This window comes from Sander lucioperca, chromosome 17, assembly GCF_008315115.2.
Source record: "Sander lucioperca isolate FBNREF2018 chromosome 17, SLUC_FBN_1.2, whole genome shotgun sequence".
Lineage (NCBI taxonomy): Eukaryota > Metazoa > Chordata > Actinopteri > Perciformes > Percidae > Sander > Sander lucioperca.
In genome coordinates this window covers 17,189,628-17,206,205 of record NC_050189.1, presented here as the reverse complement: position 1 = coordinate 17,206,205, position 16,578 = coordinate 17,189,628, and the positions used below count along the sequence as shown (strand labels likewise).

At 42.7% G+C, this 16,578-nt stretch overlaps 3 protein-coding genes across 4 annotated transcripts in view; 2 read left to right on the top strand and 1 right to left on the bottom strand.

The window, feature by feature from the left end:
- Nucleotides 1-15,080, top strand: part of LOC116059867 (Fc receptor-like protein 5) — a 125,286-nt gene extending 110,206 nt beyond the window's left edge. The window contains exons 24-26 of the mRNA XM_035993827.1: nucleotides 4,075-4,211; nucleotides 13,846-13,848; nucleotides 15,070-15,080. Coding sequence (XP_035849720.1) covers nucleotides 4,075-4,187 — 113 coding nt within the window. The 3' untranslated portion in view covers nucleotides 4,188-4,211; nucleotides 13,846-13,848; nucleotides 15,070-15,080. The remainder of the gene's footprint in view (nucleotides 1-4,074; nucleotides 4,212-13,845; nucleotides 13,849-15,069) is intronic.
- The window catches only part of LOC116041340 (hepatitis A virus cellular receptor 2-like), a 180,113-nt gene that overhangs the window by 131,324 nt on the left and 32,211 nt on the right, over nucleotides 1-16,578 (bottom strand). The window lies entirely within an intron of this gene.
- The window catches only part of LOC116041343 (high affinity immunoglobulin gamma Fc receptor I-like), a 67,919-nt gene continuing 56,491 nt past the window's right edge, over nucleotides 5,151-16,578 (top strand). Inside the window, exons 1-4 of the mRNA XM_035993928.1 lie at nucleotides 5,151-5,255; nucleotides 5,567-5,602; nucleotides 10,024-10,287; nucleotides 10,367-10,609. Coding sequence (XP_035849821.1) covers nucleotides 5,159-5,255; nucleotides 5,567-5,602; nucleotides 10,024-10,287; nucleotides 10,367-10,609 — 640 coding nt within the window. The 5' untranslated portion in view covers nucleotides 5,151-5,158. The remainder of the gene's footprint in view (nucleotides 5,256-5,566; nucleotides 5,603-10,023; nucleotides 10,288-10,366; nucleotides 10,610-16,578) is intronic.

Below are 16,578 nucleotides of genomic sequence, written 5' to 3'. Positions count from 1 at the left end.
TTTATAAACGTGGCGTACGCACAAAACGGGGCTGAAAACGTGCGTACACCACTTCCCGCGCAAAGGTTGTGATTTATAAAAAACGAACTTGACGGGAGAAGGTGCGGTCCTTCACGCAAACTCTGACCCATGCGTACGCACACTTTGGAGACTAAATAGGAATTGGCGACGCAGATGGTGAGGTGGTGAACTGAAGTCAGACTGCAGAAAGTAAATGGGAATAACGATTACTCTTAATATTTTCAAGTATTAATGCCTCACACACATTTTTTCACTCCATGTCATCCACGTTACCATGAAATTTAAATCCTGCAGTGTTATTTGCAACTGTACTGAGTGATAATTGTTCCATAAACACCTCCAACTCAAATTTTAAATAAAAATCCGTTCTTAATATTTAATCGGGACTGCCTCACCGTGTCCGCTACGGAGCGCAGGAGGAGGAGATGGCCCGACTGCATGGAATACAGGATAGCATCAAATACCCTACCATAAGATGACTGCAGAACAACAACTAACAACTAAATATCTGTCTTTCATATTGTGCATATATCATCAAGTGCCAAAGTCTGAAAATACAGCCATTAAGCTCTTGCGCAATCGTTACACTTAATGTCCTCGTTATGAGTCCGAACTTTAATGCTGTTCATAACAAAACCTGCATGAAGAAAAGTGTGTTTGCCTATTACACTTTCGTCTTCAGATTGTATCTCGGGGTGGGGGGATACCACTCGTTGATGCTGTGATTTTGGCAAGGTGTTAACAATCACAAATTGTTGTAAACATAAATACTGCGGTGACCCCCTTGCGTAATGCTGCATGATGGCACTGCTGGCCCTGCAGGAGGACTAACCCCCAATGGAAGAATCAGGAGAGAAAGAGACTTCAGGGACCATGACAATGACTAATGGCTAATATGCTGATTTAAATTCCCTAAAGCTGTGCTCTTGGATCTATGTAGTACTGAATTGGGTCCAGTAGAGAGGGCAACGCGCCGGAACCGTGCCATCCCGGTCCAAATACAGGTCCTTGCCACTCTGGGGGCAACCGGCTGTTTCCAGAGGGGAATGGAAGACAGCTAAGTGTTTTAAAAAAAATATTATATATAATCTTCAACTTTATCGCTAAGGCTTGTTTGGTTATAATATATAGTTCTGTTAAATCTTATCATATAGGTCTGGTATATGGAAGCTGTCCCCGAGAGCTGTAATGTCTGCCGTTTTGGATGTATTATTAATATAGGTAGTCTATAGATCAGGTTTCCCCATACTGTGCACGAACAGGCTGAAATTATAATTCAATTGGCAGCAATTCCTGAACGTCTGAGAAGTTTTTTGCTTTTTCTCCGCCAGTCATCATGATTCGGCGTAATGATAGAACAGCTGCCAGGGTCATTGACATACTGATCAGCATTCATGAGGAGCTTTGCATTGAATATTTATGGTTAAAAATGGGCGTGTACAGGGCGGGGTAAGAGGCTGATCCACGTACACACACTTGTAGGTAATTTCTGATTTATAAAGGGAACATTGCTTACAGGTGTGCCTACACACGGTTTTATAAATCTGACTTTTTTTGGGTGTACGACATTTTGGGCTTTTGGGCGTAAGTAAACTTTTAGTAAGGATCCTACGCACAGTTTTATAAATGAGACCCCTGGTATTAAAATCTGATCTGAGTGATTTGATCACAAGCAGACGTCTCTAGGTGTGTGTGTGTGTGTGTGTGTGTGTGTGTGTGTGTGTGTGTGTTTTCACCTGTCTGTAGAATGTGTCTCCAAATGTGTCCTCTGTGACCACTTATGATTGGATCTTACTTCCCCACTCTATATGCAAATATACATGGACATCATCAGCTACTGCATGAAGGTTGGTTGTGTGTTTATAATGTCAGCTGTTACTTTCACATAAATAACAGATAGCAGCACCTGTCCAGGAGAGAAAGATGTTTTTAAAAGTCTCAGTGTGTTCAACTGTCAGTACGTTTGTAGTTTCTAACTGAATCTCTGTGGTTTGAAGTTCAGTTTATATCATAACTGCTTAATTTTATGTTGCATTGAGTTACGTTACTACTGATGAAGCCCCAATATTTCCTGATTTTGCTGCTTCATAATAAAATCTTTCAAATACCAAAGATAACGGAGGACATTTATTGTGAAGAACTTATCGGAAATTAAACCGTTTCATAGCGGCTGCTTTGACCACTAAGTTTACCGTCAACTCCAGACAGCGCTGTATAGCTCTGGTAATAAGAGACTAATAAATCACAGAAGGAGACGAAAAAAGAGCAGTAAGTTTGGTAGTAGCCTAATGTACTACATTGGTGAATTTGAGAATGTTTTATGAAACTAAAAATAACATTATTTTCAAGGCAACAGTGCTGCAGAGAGCTCGAGACAGCCAGGAATAGAAGCAGACAGCATGCAGGAACAAAAACACAGACACACTACTAACAGAATATGATAATAACATCTAAAGCACATGATTCACTCAGTGGTCTCTGTGACATGAGAAACACTATGAATGATTATGTCAGCCTACGTATTTAAGCTCCCAGTTGAGTAGGCTGGTCTTTAATGTGGACACAGGACACAGTCCCGTTCTCACTGCTATTAGAATGTGGACACATGCGGCACATGTGATCCGATCTCAATGCGTTGTGAGAGTGTTTTCACCTGTGCTTAGAGCTGTACACCTGTGATCTGATCACTCAGGACAGAAGTTAATGCCAGGTGAAAATGGGGTCTTAGTGTTTCCTAAACCCTCCTCCCTCCAGCCTCTCTGACTGTGAGTCCCAGCAGCTCTCAGATGTTTAAAGGACAGTCTGTCTCTCTGAGCTGTGAGGAGGACGACAGCTCTGCTGGATGGACTCTGAGGAGGAACACATCCAGAGAAACCAGGACTCAGTGTGGAGATGGCTGGGGAATATCTGCTGGTCCCTCCTGTAACATCAGCCACATGGTGTCACGACACAGTGGAGTTTACTGGTGTGAGTCCAGAGAGGGAGCAACTAGTAACAGCATCAACATCACTGTCCCTGGTAAGATCAGACTGTGGAGTCAGTATTGATGAAGCTATGTGTGAATGGATGACATGCTGTAGTTTGTCTCTGTGTTGAGGTGGACCAGTGATCCTGCAGAGTCCTGTCCTCCCTGTGATGGAGGGAGAAGACCTCACTCTGCACTGTAAAACAAAGACGTCCTCCACCCTCCCAGCAGATTTCTATAAAGATGGCTCCTTCATCAGGACTGAGCCTGCAGGTCACATGACCATCCACCATGTTTCCAGGTCTGATGAAGGCCTCTACAAGTGCAACATCAGCAGTGTTGGAGAGTCTCCATCCAGCTGGGTCTCTGTCACAGGTGAGGAGGTTACCTTTGATTTCAGGAGTTCATTCATCCAGATATTCACCTGGCAGCTGATTCTCTCTACAGAGAAACCTACGACCACAAGCCAATCTCCGAATTCTCTGCTGCCTTCTGACACCTCAGCTCCACCTACGGCCTCAGACCGCCTCCAACTTGTGATCAGACTGGTCTGCCACCTGGTGGTGTTCTGTCCGTACTGCATCTCCACTTTCCTCATGGTGTCGTTATATCGACAGAGGGCAACAGGTAACACTGTGAATCATTCACTGACCTTACAATCAATCAATCAATCAATCAATCAATCAATCAATTAATGCACCCTGTTCTCACTCCCAACTTTTCTACATACTGACCCTTGGTCAGTGACTATCAGCATCTGATAACGACACATAAGGCACAGGTTCGGGTGGTGGATGGGTCAAACAAACACAGGACTTTCCCCCAGAGCGTAAAAACATGATGCGAGAGCATCAAAAATTGCAGTGGATGGGATTACATTGGAATTAGTTGAAAGCATCTAGTCTGAGACGCTATAGACTTCATGCCTCAGTAAATAAACACCAAAGGTACCTGACCAAGCATCCGTTTTGACGAACTGGGAGTGAGTTTTTCACTAAGTCAATCAATATCACACTACCGCTGTGGGGTTGAGTTGTCTCTAACAGAACTCAACATTTTAATTTCTTTCTAACCTGCTCTGACTGTAGGAAATGACTTGCCTGTCTCTGTGGTGACGACCCCGCCCAACCAGGCTGAGGAGGGATTGGATGATGACTATGATGACGTCATCACCGCTGCCACCACGGAGCATCACTTCTGAAATGAACTGTAAAGAAGCTGAAATGTCTGTAGATCAGAAACATTTGTCGCGTCCCCAGTTCCCCCCGGCCGTCTTCAGTTCCTGTGCCGTGGCCATTTTGATATAATTTAAACACAGTCAATATGAAATTATTGCTCTAAATTTGAATTGCTACTTTACTGCCAGCCCCAGCTATCTCTGTAATCCAAAATATTTTCAATAAAGTTTTTTTCCAGGGTCTTTTAAAGTCTTTGCTGTTCTGGAGTCAGATTGATGTTGTGATGCTGTCTGTGTGTTTCCAGTCAGATAGAAAGTACTGCAGCTTGTTGTGGTTTAGTTGTGGCTCACAGAGTGTGACATCCTCTACCTATCTTTAGTGGTGTTTTTTTCTACAGAAAACTAGGTCACCTCAATTAAACTGAGCCTCGAAACTCGTGTATTTGGTGGTAAGGGTTAAACCCAAAGGGTTAAAGGTGCTCAAAGACGTTTCGTCTCTCATCTGAAAGACTTCTTCAGTTATGACTGAACGGTAGGAAAACACAACTATTTAACCTCTTTGGGGTCATTGTCAAAATGATCAAAGCCGCTTTCTTCGTTGGTGCTCCTGGCTGTTGGAGACATCAAGGCCAAGTTTGAACAATGTTGGCAATGCTAACGACCCAACAGAGGTTACATAGCTAAGTCTCTCAGATGAGAAACAAAATGTCTTCGGAGCATCTAAAACTGTCCAGTTGGGTCAACCCTTCCCTGGATAACTATGACTCGGGTGACAGAGAACAGTTACAGACATCAGCATGTGTCCTTAAATTACTTTACATTTACTTTACATTTTTTAGATGAATTAATAGAAATAATCTTCATTAAGAATGTTTTATCACAATCAACAATGTTCATCTCTATGATTATAAACTAAGACAAGAGACCAACTGTCCTATCAACTGCAGGAGGGGAAACCACAAGGCTGATGGCTGATGCACCCCTCCACAGAGGAAATGGTGGTTTTAGCTGCTCTGAGTCAAACATTCAAAGTGCTTGATGTCACATCACCAACAGGTACGATGGCACAAACATCTCTGCAATGGCTGATCTGTAAGTACACTCTGTTCTGTCATCACATTGTTAGCTTCATTGTTTAAAACGTTCAGAAAAGGTTGTCACTTAACGCTGACACAACCTTTAAGAGCAGGAAGTGACAACAGCTGCAGAGAAACTGTAGTTAAAGGGTTAACGTCAGAGCTTATTGGACGGAGCTGCAGCGTGTTAGAAAAGCAGAATAAACTGGTGTTAAAGCTGGAAGATGCTGAGAGTATTTAGTGTGGACTCCATCTTCTCTGAGCTCACAGTTGTTCTGTCTGTCTGCAGTAAAAGCTCAAACTAACCTGAGGTCCATTTCTCTTCAGTTCTGACCTCACTGCTGAGCAGCACAACAAACCAAGGTCAGTATAAACTCTGAGAACACTTTATATTAAAGTACACAGGGTTACAGATATTCAAACAGGGACGGGTTGATTTTGTCTGACTTCATTAGCTCAATAAAATGTTTTCAAATGAGCATTTTGTTCATTTCCTGCAAAGCAACGAAGTTGGACATACAAGGTTTACACCCAACAGCAACGATTTGTTCCCTTCTAAAGTTAGATGCTACTAAGAATAAAAGATTGACATGTACTAAACCACACAGCTTCCCTTTTCTGAAGTTGCCTCCTCTTCACACTTAGTAAATCCATCACAGCACAAAAGTACAACATGCCGTGTGTCAGTCTATAGAGATGTTCAAGTTCATTTCAATATGAGGATTTATTTTCCTGTCTGACAGATATTTACCTGAGCACCTGAAACTGAAAAAGTTCTGTTTACATGATGCATCACATTCATGCAAGTAAATTACCAGTTTTTGTCTTTTTTTGTCCTCACATATCACGTATTGAATCATACATTAGACGTTACATTCATCACGTTATGAAGGTTACACACATTAGAATACAAGTTTGGGTTTCAGCCTTTCTTCTCGGGGTCATTTAGGGCCTATTGTGACCTGGTATTTAAATCCGACCTGAGTGATCCAATCACATGCAGACAGCTCTAGGTGTGTGAGTTTTCACCTGTCTGTAGAATGTGTCTCCAAATGTGTTCTCTGTGACCACTTATGATTGGATCTTACTTCCCCACTCTATATGCAAAGAAACATGGACATCATCAGCGTTTGCATAAAGGCTGTTTGTGTATGACATAATGTCAGCTGTTACTTCACATAAACGACAGATAGCAGGACTTGTCCAGGGGCCTCATTTTTAAAACCTGTTACGCAAAAAAAAGTTGCGTGAAGCAGGGTGAAATTTGCCGTCGCAACATTCCTCGCAAACGTCGGGATTTATAGAGAATTTCCATGCTTAAAAATGTGCCCAGTTTCCCGCAACCTTTTGACCATGCGTGTGATCGTGCCTAACGGTCCCAAGGTTTTGTAGACTGCGTTTTAGTGAACTCCGATGGTATCCCTGTTTTCCGAACCCAATCCAGTTTTTGTTTTTCTTAACCCAACAATCCCGTTCTTTCCAAGCCGACCCAGAGCCGGTTGCGGCGCCCGGCGAGGGGCTGCCAGCAACGAGGAGAGGCAGGGGATCCTCCCGCACCGTGCAGAGGACGCTAAAGGAGACTTTTAGCGTCAATAGGAACGATAAAGGCACCTGACCAAACGTCCGTATTTTACGAGATGGGAGTGAGAATCTGTTGATGTGAGCGCACTCTAAATTTTAATAATAAAGAAAAATTATGCTTTTTGTTATTTCTTCTAACTCAAACTCATTGGCCTTGGCTCATTTTCTGTGAAGAAAATATCAAATAACTTATTTTCAATGACTGCACACAGTACACCCTCCTACACATAACTATTACACACAGGGCATGAAGTTAACTTTTTTGACCACCAGCCACTGTGGGGACAGAGGGACTTTTTACCAGCCAGTTTTTTTTTTGCGTCATAAAGGTGAAAAACAGGAATTGCTGTGTCTCTATGATCCTATCCTGTCCTATTGATGGTAGCCTACTGGTGGACATTGCTCCGTCATCACGTGCTGTAGTATGGGGGCCCCGCCTTGATAATCCTGCATAGGGGCCCGGTGTTGGCTCGTTACGCCACTGATATAAGAGATGAGATGACTGACAAAATCAGGAGTAGCCTACGCCACCACAACAACAACAAAACACTGGTGAATGCGCACCATAACACAAGAATTTTTTTTGTATAGTTCTTAAAAATAAAAAAATAAATAAAAAGGAAACTTGTTTTGGGGATAATAATAATTATTACTATTAATGAATTACTCTGGGCTGAGATTTCCTAGGAACCTTACCAAAAAGGCTCAGGATGCTGCAAATGTTGGTAAAATATGAAAAAGGCTGGTGGATTTAAGACACAAAATAAGAATGTATTGAATGAATCAAATATGAACATATCTGTCGTTGTCATTGGCTTGTTAATCTTTACATTAACTAATTAGTTAATTTTCTATCCTGGCCTGGGACACACATTCATACGGTTTGATAAAGTACTTATTGGACTTTAACTTATCATTGCACTTACAATAACGAGAGAAGCTGTCCTCAATTTAGGTCACCCTGTAGGTCTCATCTGCATTTTTTCCTGCATCCACCATGTGCGTTTGTGTGTGATTGTTTGTGTGTGTGTGTGTGTTTGTGTGTGATTGTGTGTGCGCGTCAGTAGCAGCCCCGCCCGCTGCAGAGAGACGACAGATTGAAACAGCAGCCGCTGACTTTAGAGTATAAAATCGTTCCAGCGTACATTGATGTTAAAATGTATACATGTTGGCAGGACGGTCTGAAAAGTTTTGCACGGTCTTTCGCTGTACGTTTTATTGGTAAACGTGAGATGTTCGAGTCACACACACGTCTCGTCTTCATATCAGAAACTAGGAAATTAATTTTACCCGTTCTCACTCCCGCTTGGTCAGTGGCTGCACGTGGGACTGCTGGGATTGTGTGAGTAATGAAAATGCAATAGGTGGCCCCGGCTGTCAATCAATGTCTTCCAGTGATGCGGGCCCCTGATTGGACCAGGCCCGTAAGCAACGGTTACCCTGCTTACCGATAGTTAGGTGTCTGAATCACTCAATTCTCATTGGCTACCCGCCAACGTGGCAGGTAGATTGACAGTTTCACCCGCCAATCACAAAAGTTACCCGCATTTGGCGGGTGGGCGGGTGCCAATTTCATGCCCTGATTACACATGAGGTGTTCGGGTCTACTGGACCAAAGTGTAATAATTGTAGGTGCTATGAATGTGTGGGAATGGTGTCTTTCTGCACCTGCTATTCCCACACAAAGTTACAAAATTGTTACATTTCAAGCACTTTCACCTGTTCTGATTAAGTTCTAAGAAATAAGCACCAATAATGATCAAAAATCTTGTTTCTATTTTTTACCTTTTTAATAATTGAATTTCCTTGTTCTCTCACAAAAAACGAAAATGATCATATGATCATAAATGTGATCTCACAGGGCTAAATGGCAAATATGAACCATAAATGATGTACATATCATTGGTAATTGAGCTAAATCTTAAGTATTAAGGCTGTGTAACAAAAATATGAACACCACAAAAACAGGATTTTGTTTTCATGTTCTATCGCTGAATCGTGTTTTTCCCACATTTTTTCAAGGTGTTATAAGTCAGAATTTAGTTTTTGTGTACGAAATTTTTCAGAATAGAATCTACGCACAGTTTTATAAATGAGGCCCCAGGACAGAAATATGTTTTTAAAAGTCTCAGTGTGTTCAACTGTCAGTACGTTTGTAGTTTCTATCTGAATCTCTGTTTGAAGTTCAGTTTATATTATAACTGCTTCATCTTATGTTGCATTGAGTTACGTTACTACTGATGAAGCCCCAACATTTCCTGATTTTGCTGCTTCATAATAAAAGCTTTCAAATACCAAAGATAACGGAGGTCTTTTATTGTGAAGAACTTATCAGAAATGAAACCGTTTCACAGTGGCTGCTTTGACCACTCAAGACAACAAAAGAGCAGGAAGTTTGGTAGTAGCCTAATGTCCTACATTGGTGAATTCGGGAAAATTTTATGAAACTAAAAATAACATTAGTTTCAAGGCAACAGTGCTGCAGAGAGCTCGAGACAGCCAGGAATAGGAGCAGACAGCATGCAGGAACAAAAACACAGACACACTACTAACAGAATATGATAATAACATCTAAAGCACATGATTCACTCAGTGGTTTCTGTGACATGAGAAACACTTTGAATGATTATGCTAGCCTACGGATTTCAGCTCACAGTTGAGTAGGCTGGTCTTTAATGTGGACACAGCACACAGTCCCGCTCTCACTGCTATTAGAATGTGGACACATGCGGCTCAAACCACCTCCAAATGCGTCTTTTTTAATTTATACTGTTTACTGATCCCCAGTGGGGAAATTACAATTTACACTTTGTTAGAAATCACTACAGACAGGCCTGAAATACACACACATGCTCAGGACCTATTCATGCACAAATGGAGAGATGTCAGAGTGAGTGGGCTGCCAGTGCTGGACCAGCGCCCTGAGCGGTTGAGGGGGGGTACGGTGCCTTGCTCCAGAGCTCTTGGCAGTGCCCAGGAGGTGAACTGGCATCTCTCCAGCTACCAATCCACACTCTGTACTTTGGTCCGTACTGGGACTTGAACCAGTGACCCTCCGGTTCCCAACCCAACTCCCTACAGACTGAGCTACTGCCACCCTTGAGAGTGTTTTCACCTGTACTTAGAGCTGTACACCTGTGATCTGATCACTCAGGACGCATGTTAATGCCAGCTTAGTGTTTTCTAAACCCTCCTCCCTCCAGCCTCTCTGACTGTGAGTCCCAGCAGCTCTCAGATGTTTCAAGGACAGTTTGTGTCTCTGAGCTGTGAGGAGGACGACAGCTCTGCTGGATGGACTCTGAGGAGGAACACAACCAGAGAAACCAGGACTCAGTGTGGAGATGGCTGGGGAAGACCTGCTGGTTCTATCTGTAACATCAGCCACATTGTGTCACGACACAGTGGAGTTTACTGGTGTGAGTCCAGAGAGGGAGCAACCAGTAACAGCATCAACATCACTGTCACTGGTAAGATCAGACTGTGGAGTCAGCATTGATGAAGCTGTGTGTGAATGGATGACATGCTGTAGTTTGTCTCTGTGTTGAGGTGGACCAGTGATCCTGCAGAGTCCTGTCCTCCCTGTGACGGAGGGAGAAGACCTCACTCTGCACTGTAAAACAAAGACGTCCTCCAACCTCCCAGCTGATTTCTATAAAGATGGCTCCTTCATCAGGACTGAGCCTGCAGGTCACATGACCATCCACCATGTTTCCAGGTCTGATGAAGGCCTCTACAAGTGCAACATCAGCAGTGTTGGAGAGTCTCCACCCAGCTGGGTCTCTGTCACAGGTGAGGAGGTTACCTTTGATTTCAGGAGTTCATTCATCCAGATATTCACCTGACAGCTGATTCTCTCTACAGAGAAACCTACGACCACAAGCCTTCCTACGACCACAAGCCAATCTCCAAGTTCGCCACCGCCCCCTTACACCTCAGCTCCGCCCCTGGCCTCAGACTGCCTCCACCTTGTGATCAGACTAGTCTGCCACCTGGTGGTGTTCTGTCCGTACTGCATCTCCACTTTCATCATGGTGTCTTCATATCGACGCAGGGCCACAGGTAACTCTCTGAATCATTCACTGACCTTACAATCTATCTCACCACTATTGTTTTTTTTAACTTTTATTTAACCAGGCAGGCCGTTGAGAACAGGTTTTAAAACAGAATACAATAGGCTACATGAAGTACAGATTAAGTAGGCATTACAAAGCCGGTGCAAAGTGAGGTGTAAGTAAGACGAAGGATATGCGAAAGTGATATGGTAATAACACAATATACATGAATAGACAGTCTATAACACTGCTGAGATGTAGTGAAGAGTCAGTGATGTTTGGTTGTATTTAACAGAACTCTTCAGCTGATCAATTATCTACATTTTCTTTCTAACCTGCTCTGACTGTAGGAAATGGCCTACCTGTTGCCATGGTGATGACCTCGCCCACCCAGGCTGAGGAGGGATTGGATGATGAATATGATGATGACATCACCGCTGTCACCAGAGAGCATCACTTCTGAACTGATCTGAAGAGAAGCTGAAATCTCCGTAGATCAGAAACAGTTCCCCCGGCCGTCTTGATATAATTATGATTTAAACATATTCAATATGAAATCATTACTTTAAGTTTGAATTGCTCCTTTACTGCCAGCCACAGCTATCTCTGTAATCCTGAATATTTTATGTTATAACAATAAAGTTTTTTTCCTTAGTTTTTCATGAAATTGATCTGCGTAACTTTCTGTCTTTTACAGGGTTTGTATTTCAGTTCTCAGTTCAGTCAGTGTCTTTAACGTCAGCTCTCTATCACTGCTGAGAGTGGGAATGAGATGCTCATTGTAAAAATGTGTTTGGATGAAAGCATCATATCAGTTGAGTCAGACAGCCAGCAGGTGACAGCACAGCTCCTTCTCTTTCTTTACACATGCTCAGTTCAGCTCACAGTTCACTCTGTTGGCTCAGTCTTTAAATTATGTTTTTCAACTTAACTTTTTAATTTATTCATCACTGTATTACAGAAATCTTAAGAGTATTTGGGCTTACGTGCAGTTTTGTGTCCCAAATTATTTTCCAAAAACTGAGTGTCCCAAATTATGAGGGTCTTATTTGAGACAGGTTAAGGCTAGGGTTAGGTTTGGGGCACGCACAATACAAAAGAAATTCTATCCTAATATTAAAAACATTATTTAACCTAAAAAATATTTAACCTAAAAAAATAAAATAAAAACATATAAAGGGTCTGAAATACTGTCTGGCTTTAAAAGGTAAAAAGTGCCACACAATAAATAACCATAAATAATTTAAAATACATCATAGAATAAAACCACACTGTTAGTAAAATGCATAAAACCAATGGCCTGTGTATTATCATGTTAAAATCATGAAGCAAGTAATTCAATGTGTAATAATAATAATAATAATAATAATAATAATAATAATAAAGACAGAAGCACAATCAAATTATTAAAATATAGATAAGGCAGAATAAAAGTTATAAAGGACAACCAAGGCATCTTTAAAATATGTATTTAAAAAACCGTAAAAACATATTAACATATTAGGTAGGACCTCCTCTGCAGGTAGAAATTAACCCCCGAAAGGAAAGAATAATAAAATCTGAGAAGAATGCTATAAAAGACGTAAATATGGAAATATTACAAGAAATACAGTTACTATTAATCATAAATATGGATTAAAGCAATAAAAAAAGTCATAGAAAATAGAAAATGAAGGAAAAACAAGGAAAAGAAAAGAAAGCATGGAGGGGGGTTAAAGGTTGGGTATAATACGCTGCAGAGGAGGTCTAGATAAAACCTGAGGAGAGAGGAGACCAGAGCAGTGGGAGGAAGTATTTCTAAAAATACCCTGTAAAACTGAGATTAAAAAGAGAAGTGGATCCATTTCAGTATTTTTCATTCAGAACCGGAAGGTCTATGGTTTTTAAAAGACGGATCCACTTCCTCTCCGCCCCTGATGCTGAGCCGTGGTCCAGACTCTGTTGCTCTCCAGGTCCATGCTCTGAACACTTTGAGAGCCGTGGAGTTTAAAATGTTCATATAAAACTGTTGTTCCATCACCCTTATTTAAAATATACTGGTGTTGCTTGATTCTTAAATATAGTGCATTTCTTGTCTCCCCCACATACAATGTGTGGCGGGCCCTGCACCTAATTGCATAAACCACATTGATGGTTGTGTGCTGCAGGACCTGCCCTGGGTTAAAACCAACTCTGCTGTGGGGGTTAAACATGTGGGGGAGACGTATAAAACCAACATCTGAAGCGCCTCCCTAGGGTCATTATTTTTGTTGAGGTTAGTATGGACTAAAATATCTTTGATTTTTGTTCCTCCTGTAGGCGGAGATCATGTGGCCGTCTCTCAGCACGTCACACTCTTCCCCCGCCCCCTGGAAATTCCTTTTGATGGCTGGTATAAAATTCCTCAGACTCTCTGAGTAGGTAACAGCCAGGGGGACGAGGGTCGAGCTAGACGGCCGGATAATGATGTTTTTTTCTTTATTTGTAAAACTGCCGCTGACCTCCGCCTTTATACCTCTAAGGAAGCGCCTCTAGTAACCCCTCAACCTCATCGCACTAAAAGGTGTACTGGTGGCCTCCTCCACATGCTCCGGGAAGGTGCAAATCCTGTGGAGGCATATCAACTGGAACTTAATGAGGCCTCTGTACGTGTGTTTAGGGTGATCGTTGGTTTTATGGAGAAGTGCACAGCGGTTGGTGTCTTTGAAATAAACTTAGCTAGCTAGGGTTTTTGTCTTGTCGCCGGAGCTGCGGAAGAAGACTAGTGTGTCGAGGAACTCCACTGTGACGGGTTGTAGGGTATGTTTAAGTTTTATTATAGAATGATGGGAGTTGAGGATGTCCAGAAAAGTCCAAAAAGTCTGTTAGGTGTTGACCCAGAGGCCGAAGATGTCGTCCAAGTACCAGAAATAAAGCAGAGGTTTGATGGTGAGTTTATGAAATACTGTTTTCTGCCAATGGGCCAGGTAGATGTCAGCATATGATGGTGAGTAGATAGTCTTTATTGTTAAAAGTGAAGTCATTTCTGGTGAGTGTGATCTGGAGTAACTGTAAAATGTGGCTGTCGGGTCTGGATGGGTCTGGGAATTTATCAAAAATGTGTTTTAAGGGAGAGAGGCCAAGTTGTGTTTCTATGTTGGTGTATAAAGAGTCTATATCTATTGAAAAGAGGAGAGTGTGACTGGGTACTTGAAGGTTTTTTATTTTGTTTACAAATTCATATGTGTCTTTGACGTAGCTAGGGAGGAGTTTAGAAAATGGGTTAATGAAAGGGTCTATGTATTCTGTAATGTGATATGATTCTGATCCGCAGTCACTTACTATTGGTCTGCCGACCAGAACAACAAAGGGGACCGTCCAAGTTGTCTGTAATGTCTCTAATAAGTGTTTGTGTTTCTAATTGTAATGGGTGAGTAAGTAATATCTGTTGTTATTTAACTGTATATTCTAAAATGTAATTGTTCTTATCTTGTATGATTATTTGGCCCCCTTTGTCTGCAGGTTTTATGACTGTGATGTGATGTGTTTGTTATTACCCAATGAATTAATAATGTGTTTGTGTTCCTGACTATTGTTGGGTGTTCTGTGTGGAAAGGGGCGCCAATGTGTGAGTGTTTGGTTGGTTTTATCGATGCTATTTGTGGTGATAATGTGTCTGTATGTGGTTCCCAATAGGAAGGTCCGGTGAAGAGCACAGGTTCCCGCCTCTGTCCTCCCTGGAAGTGGTCCAACAGTTTAAGCCTCCTGTGAAAGGTGTGTAGGTACCCCTGAGCTCCGGCCGGGTAGGAGGTCTGGGTGTGGGGATGACGGTGAGGCCCTTTTCCAGTATCTCCAGCTGTGTGGGTGTGAGGGAGAAAACAGCAGAGAGATTAGTTATATTTGAATGAATGGGGGTTGTATTCTGACAGTTGGTCCCCGTTAGTAGTTTAATTGCTGTTTCCAGTACTTGAACAACATCTCGGCCGTGTCAGCTGTCCAGTGAATGTTGTCTTTGGCTGTTTGGAAAAGGATGGGTTGATGTCTGCAAGAAAGGTATATTCGGAGGTTATTGTGTTATTGAGAGTGGTTAGTAGGACCTGTTGGTGTCTGTTCAACCTGTTGGAGAAGTTTATTACAGGGATGTAAATGGTGGCATTAGGAAAAGTAATATGACCAGTTTTTACCATCTGCTGTAGCTGTTTGAGTATGGTAGTCTGTTCGTGTTCAGAGAGGCAGTAGTTGAGTCCAAATGAAAGGATGACGTGTCGTGTGTCTGGTTGTGGGTGTAGTTTTTTGAAGATGGCTGTAATGTGATAGAAAGTAGCTCTGGGGTAACTGTCAATCTGAATGTGTGGGTCTGTGAAAGATGGAATTCGTGAGAGGTTGGAGTCCCCAAGAAAAAGGGTCCGCTTCCCCACCTCCAGCGACCAGTCTTGTATTTTTTTGAGAGTGTGTGTGTGTGTGTGTGTGTGTGTGTGTGTGTGTGGTTCCGGGTGCCCTGGGTAGCCAGGCGCTGCCGCAGAGACCCCGTTTGGGATAGAGGTGGATAACTCAGATGTTTGGGGTGGAATCAGCTTTTTGCTTTTCATTCGTCCCACTATCATCATCGTTTTGATATCCACCTCAGTGATTGGGTTTCTCCCACAGGGCCCCCAGTTAACAGCTCTGGCTCCCTCTGCTGTTGGTGGGATGTAATGGACTCTGTGGGTGAAAGAGATGAAATGGTGTTACTACAAGTTAGATCAACATTGGTTATTTTATTGCTGTGTGTAATGTGGGTTGTGTCCAGTGCTTAATTTGTAAAGTGGGAGGTCCCGGAGCGCAGAGGGGGGGTGGATCCGGCGACTCAAAACGGGGGTTGGAGGTAACGGAACCAAAACAAAAATTACACCTGCCTACGTATGCTTTCTCTAAAAAAGCCTAAACAACGCTGTGTGTACATCAGGGCAATGTTTATTTTTATTTCAGAACGTGCACTGATGCAGTGCACGGTGCGAAATGTAAAAAAAATTAAAAGTACACTGCAACGATCGTTTTCAAAAGCAGCAACTATCCATCGGACAATTAAAACATAAAACCCACCGTGGTCTCCACATTCTTGATCGGCAGAAACGATTTTTGCTTGTTTGGGATCCGACTGGCCAGCGTATTTGAAAAAGTTAAGCAAACTTTGGTGTCTTTTTGACATTTTTATCCTCAACCAGCACAAGCGCTTGTGTCACTTGGAGTGCAGCGCCGCGCTGTTGAAGTGCCGATCCCCTCCCTCCGTCCCTCTCCCCCCTCTGTCTCCCCTCCCTCCGTCCCTCTCCCCCCTCTGTCTCCCCTCCGTCCGTCCCTCTCCCCCCTCTGTCTTACCCTGAAAATTCACCTCAAAACGCATTGAAAATGCAAACACAAGACTTTTGTGGAACTCCAATGGGGAATCAAGACTAACAAGACAGATAACAACATTGAACACTACACAAACAGTAGTTTAATTTTTTCATTTAGGCGACTAATTTTTCATAGTGACACAGGAGGTGCCGGATCCAATAAAAAAGGTTCCGGATCCAACGCCGGAACACGCCGGAACATTTTCCGGCGTGTTCCGGCTCAAATTAAGCCCTGGTTGTGTCAGGCAGTAAAGTGGGTGAAGTGGAAAAGGCAGGGGGGCAGGCAAGTTCTTCGGCCGACAGTGGGTTGATTTCCACTCTCACCCGTCGTCTTGGGTTTCCCTTAGGGAGTTGGATTAGGAGCTGAGTCACCTCG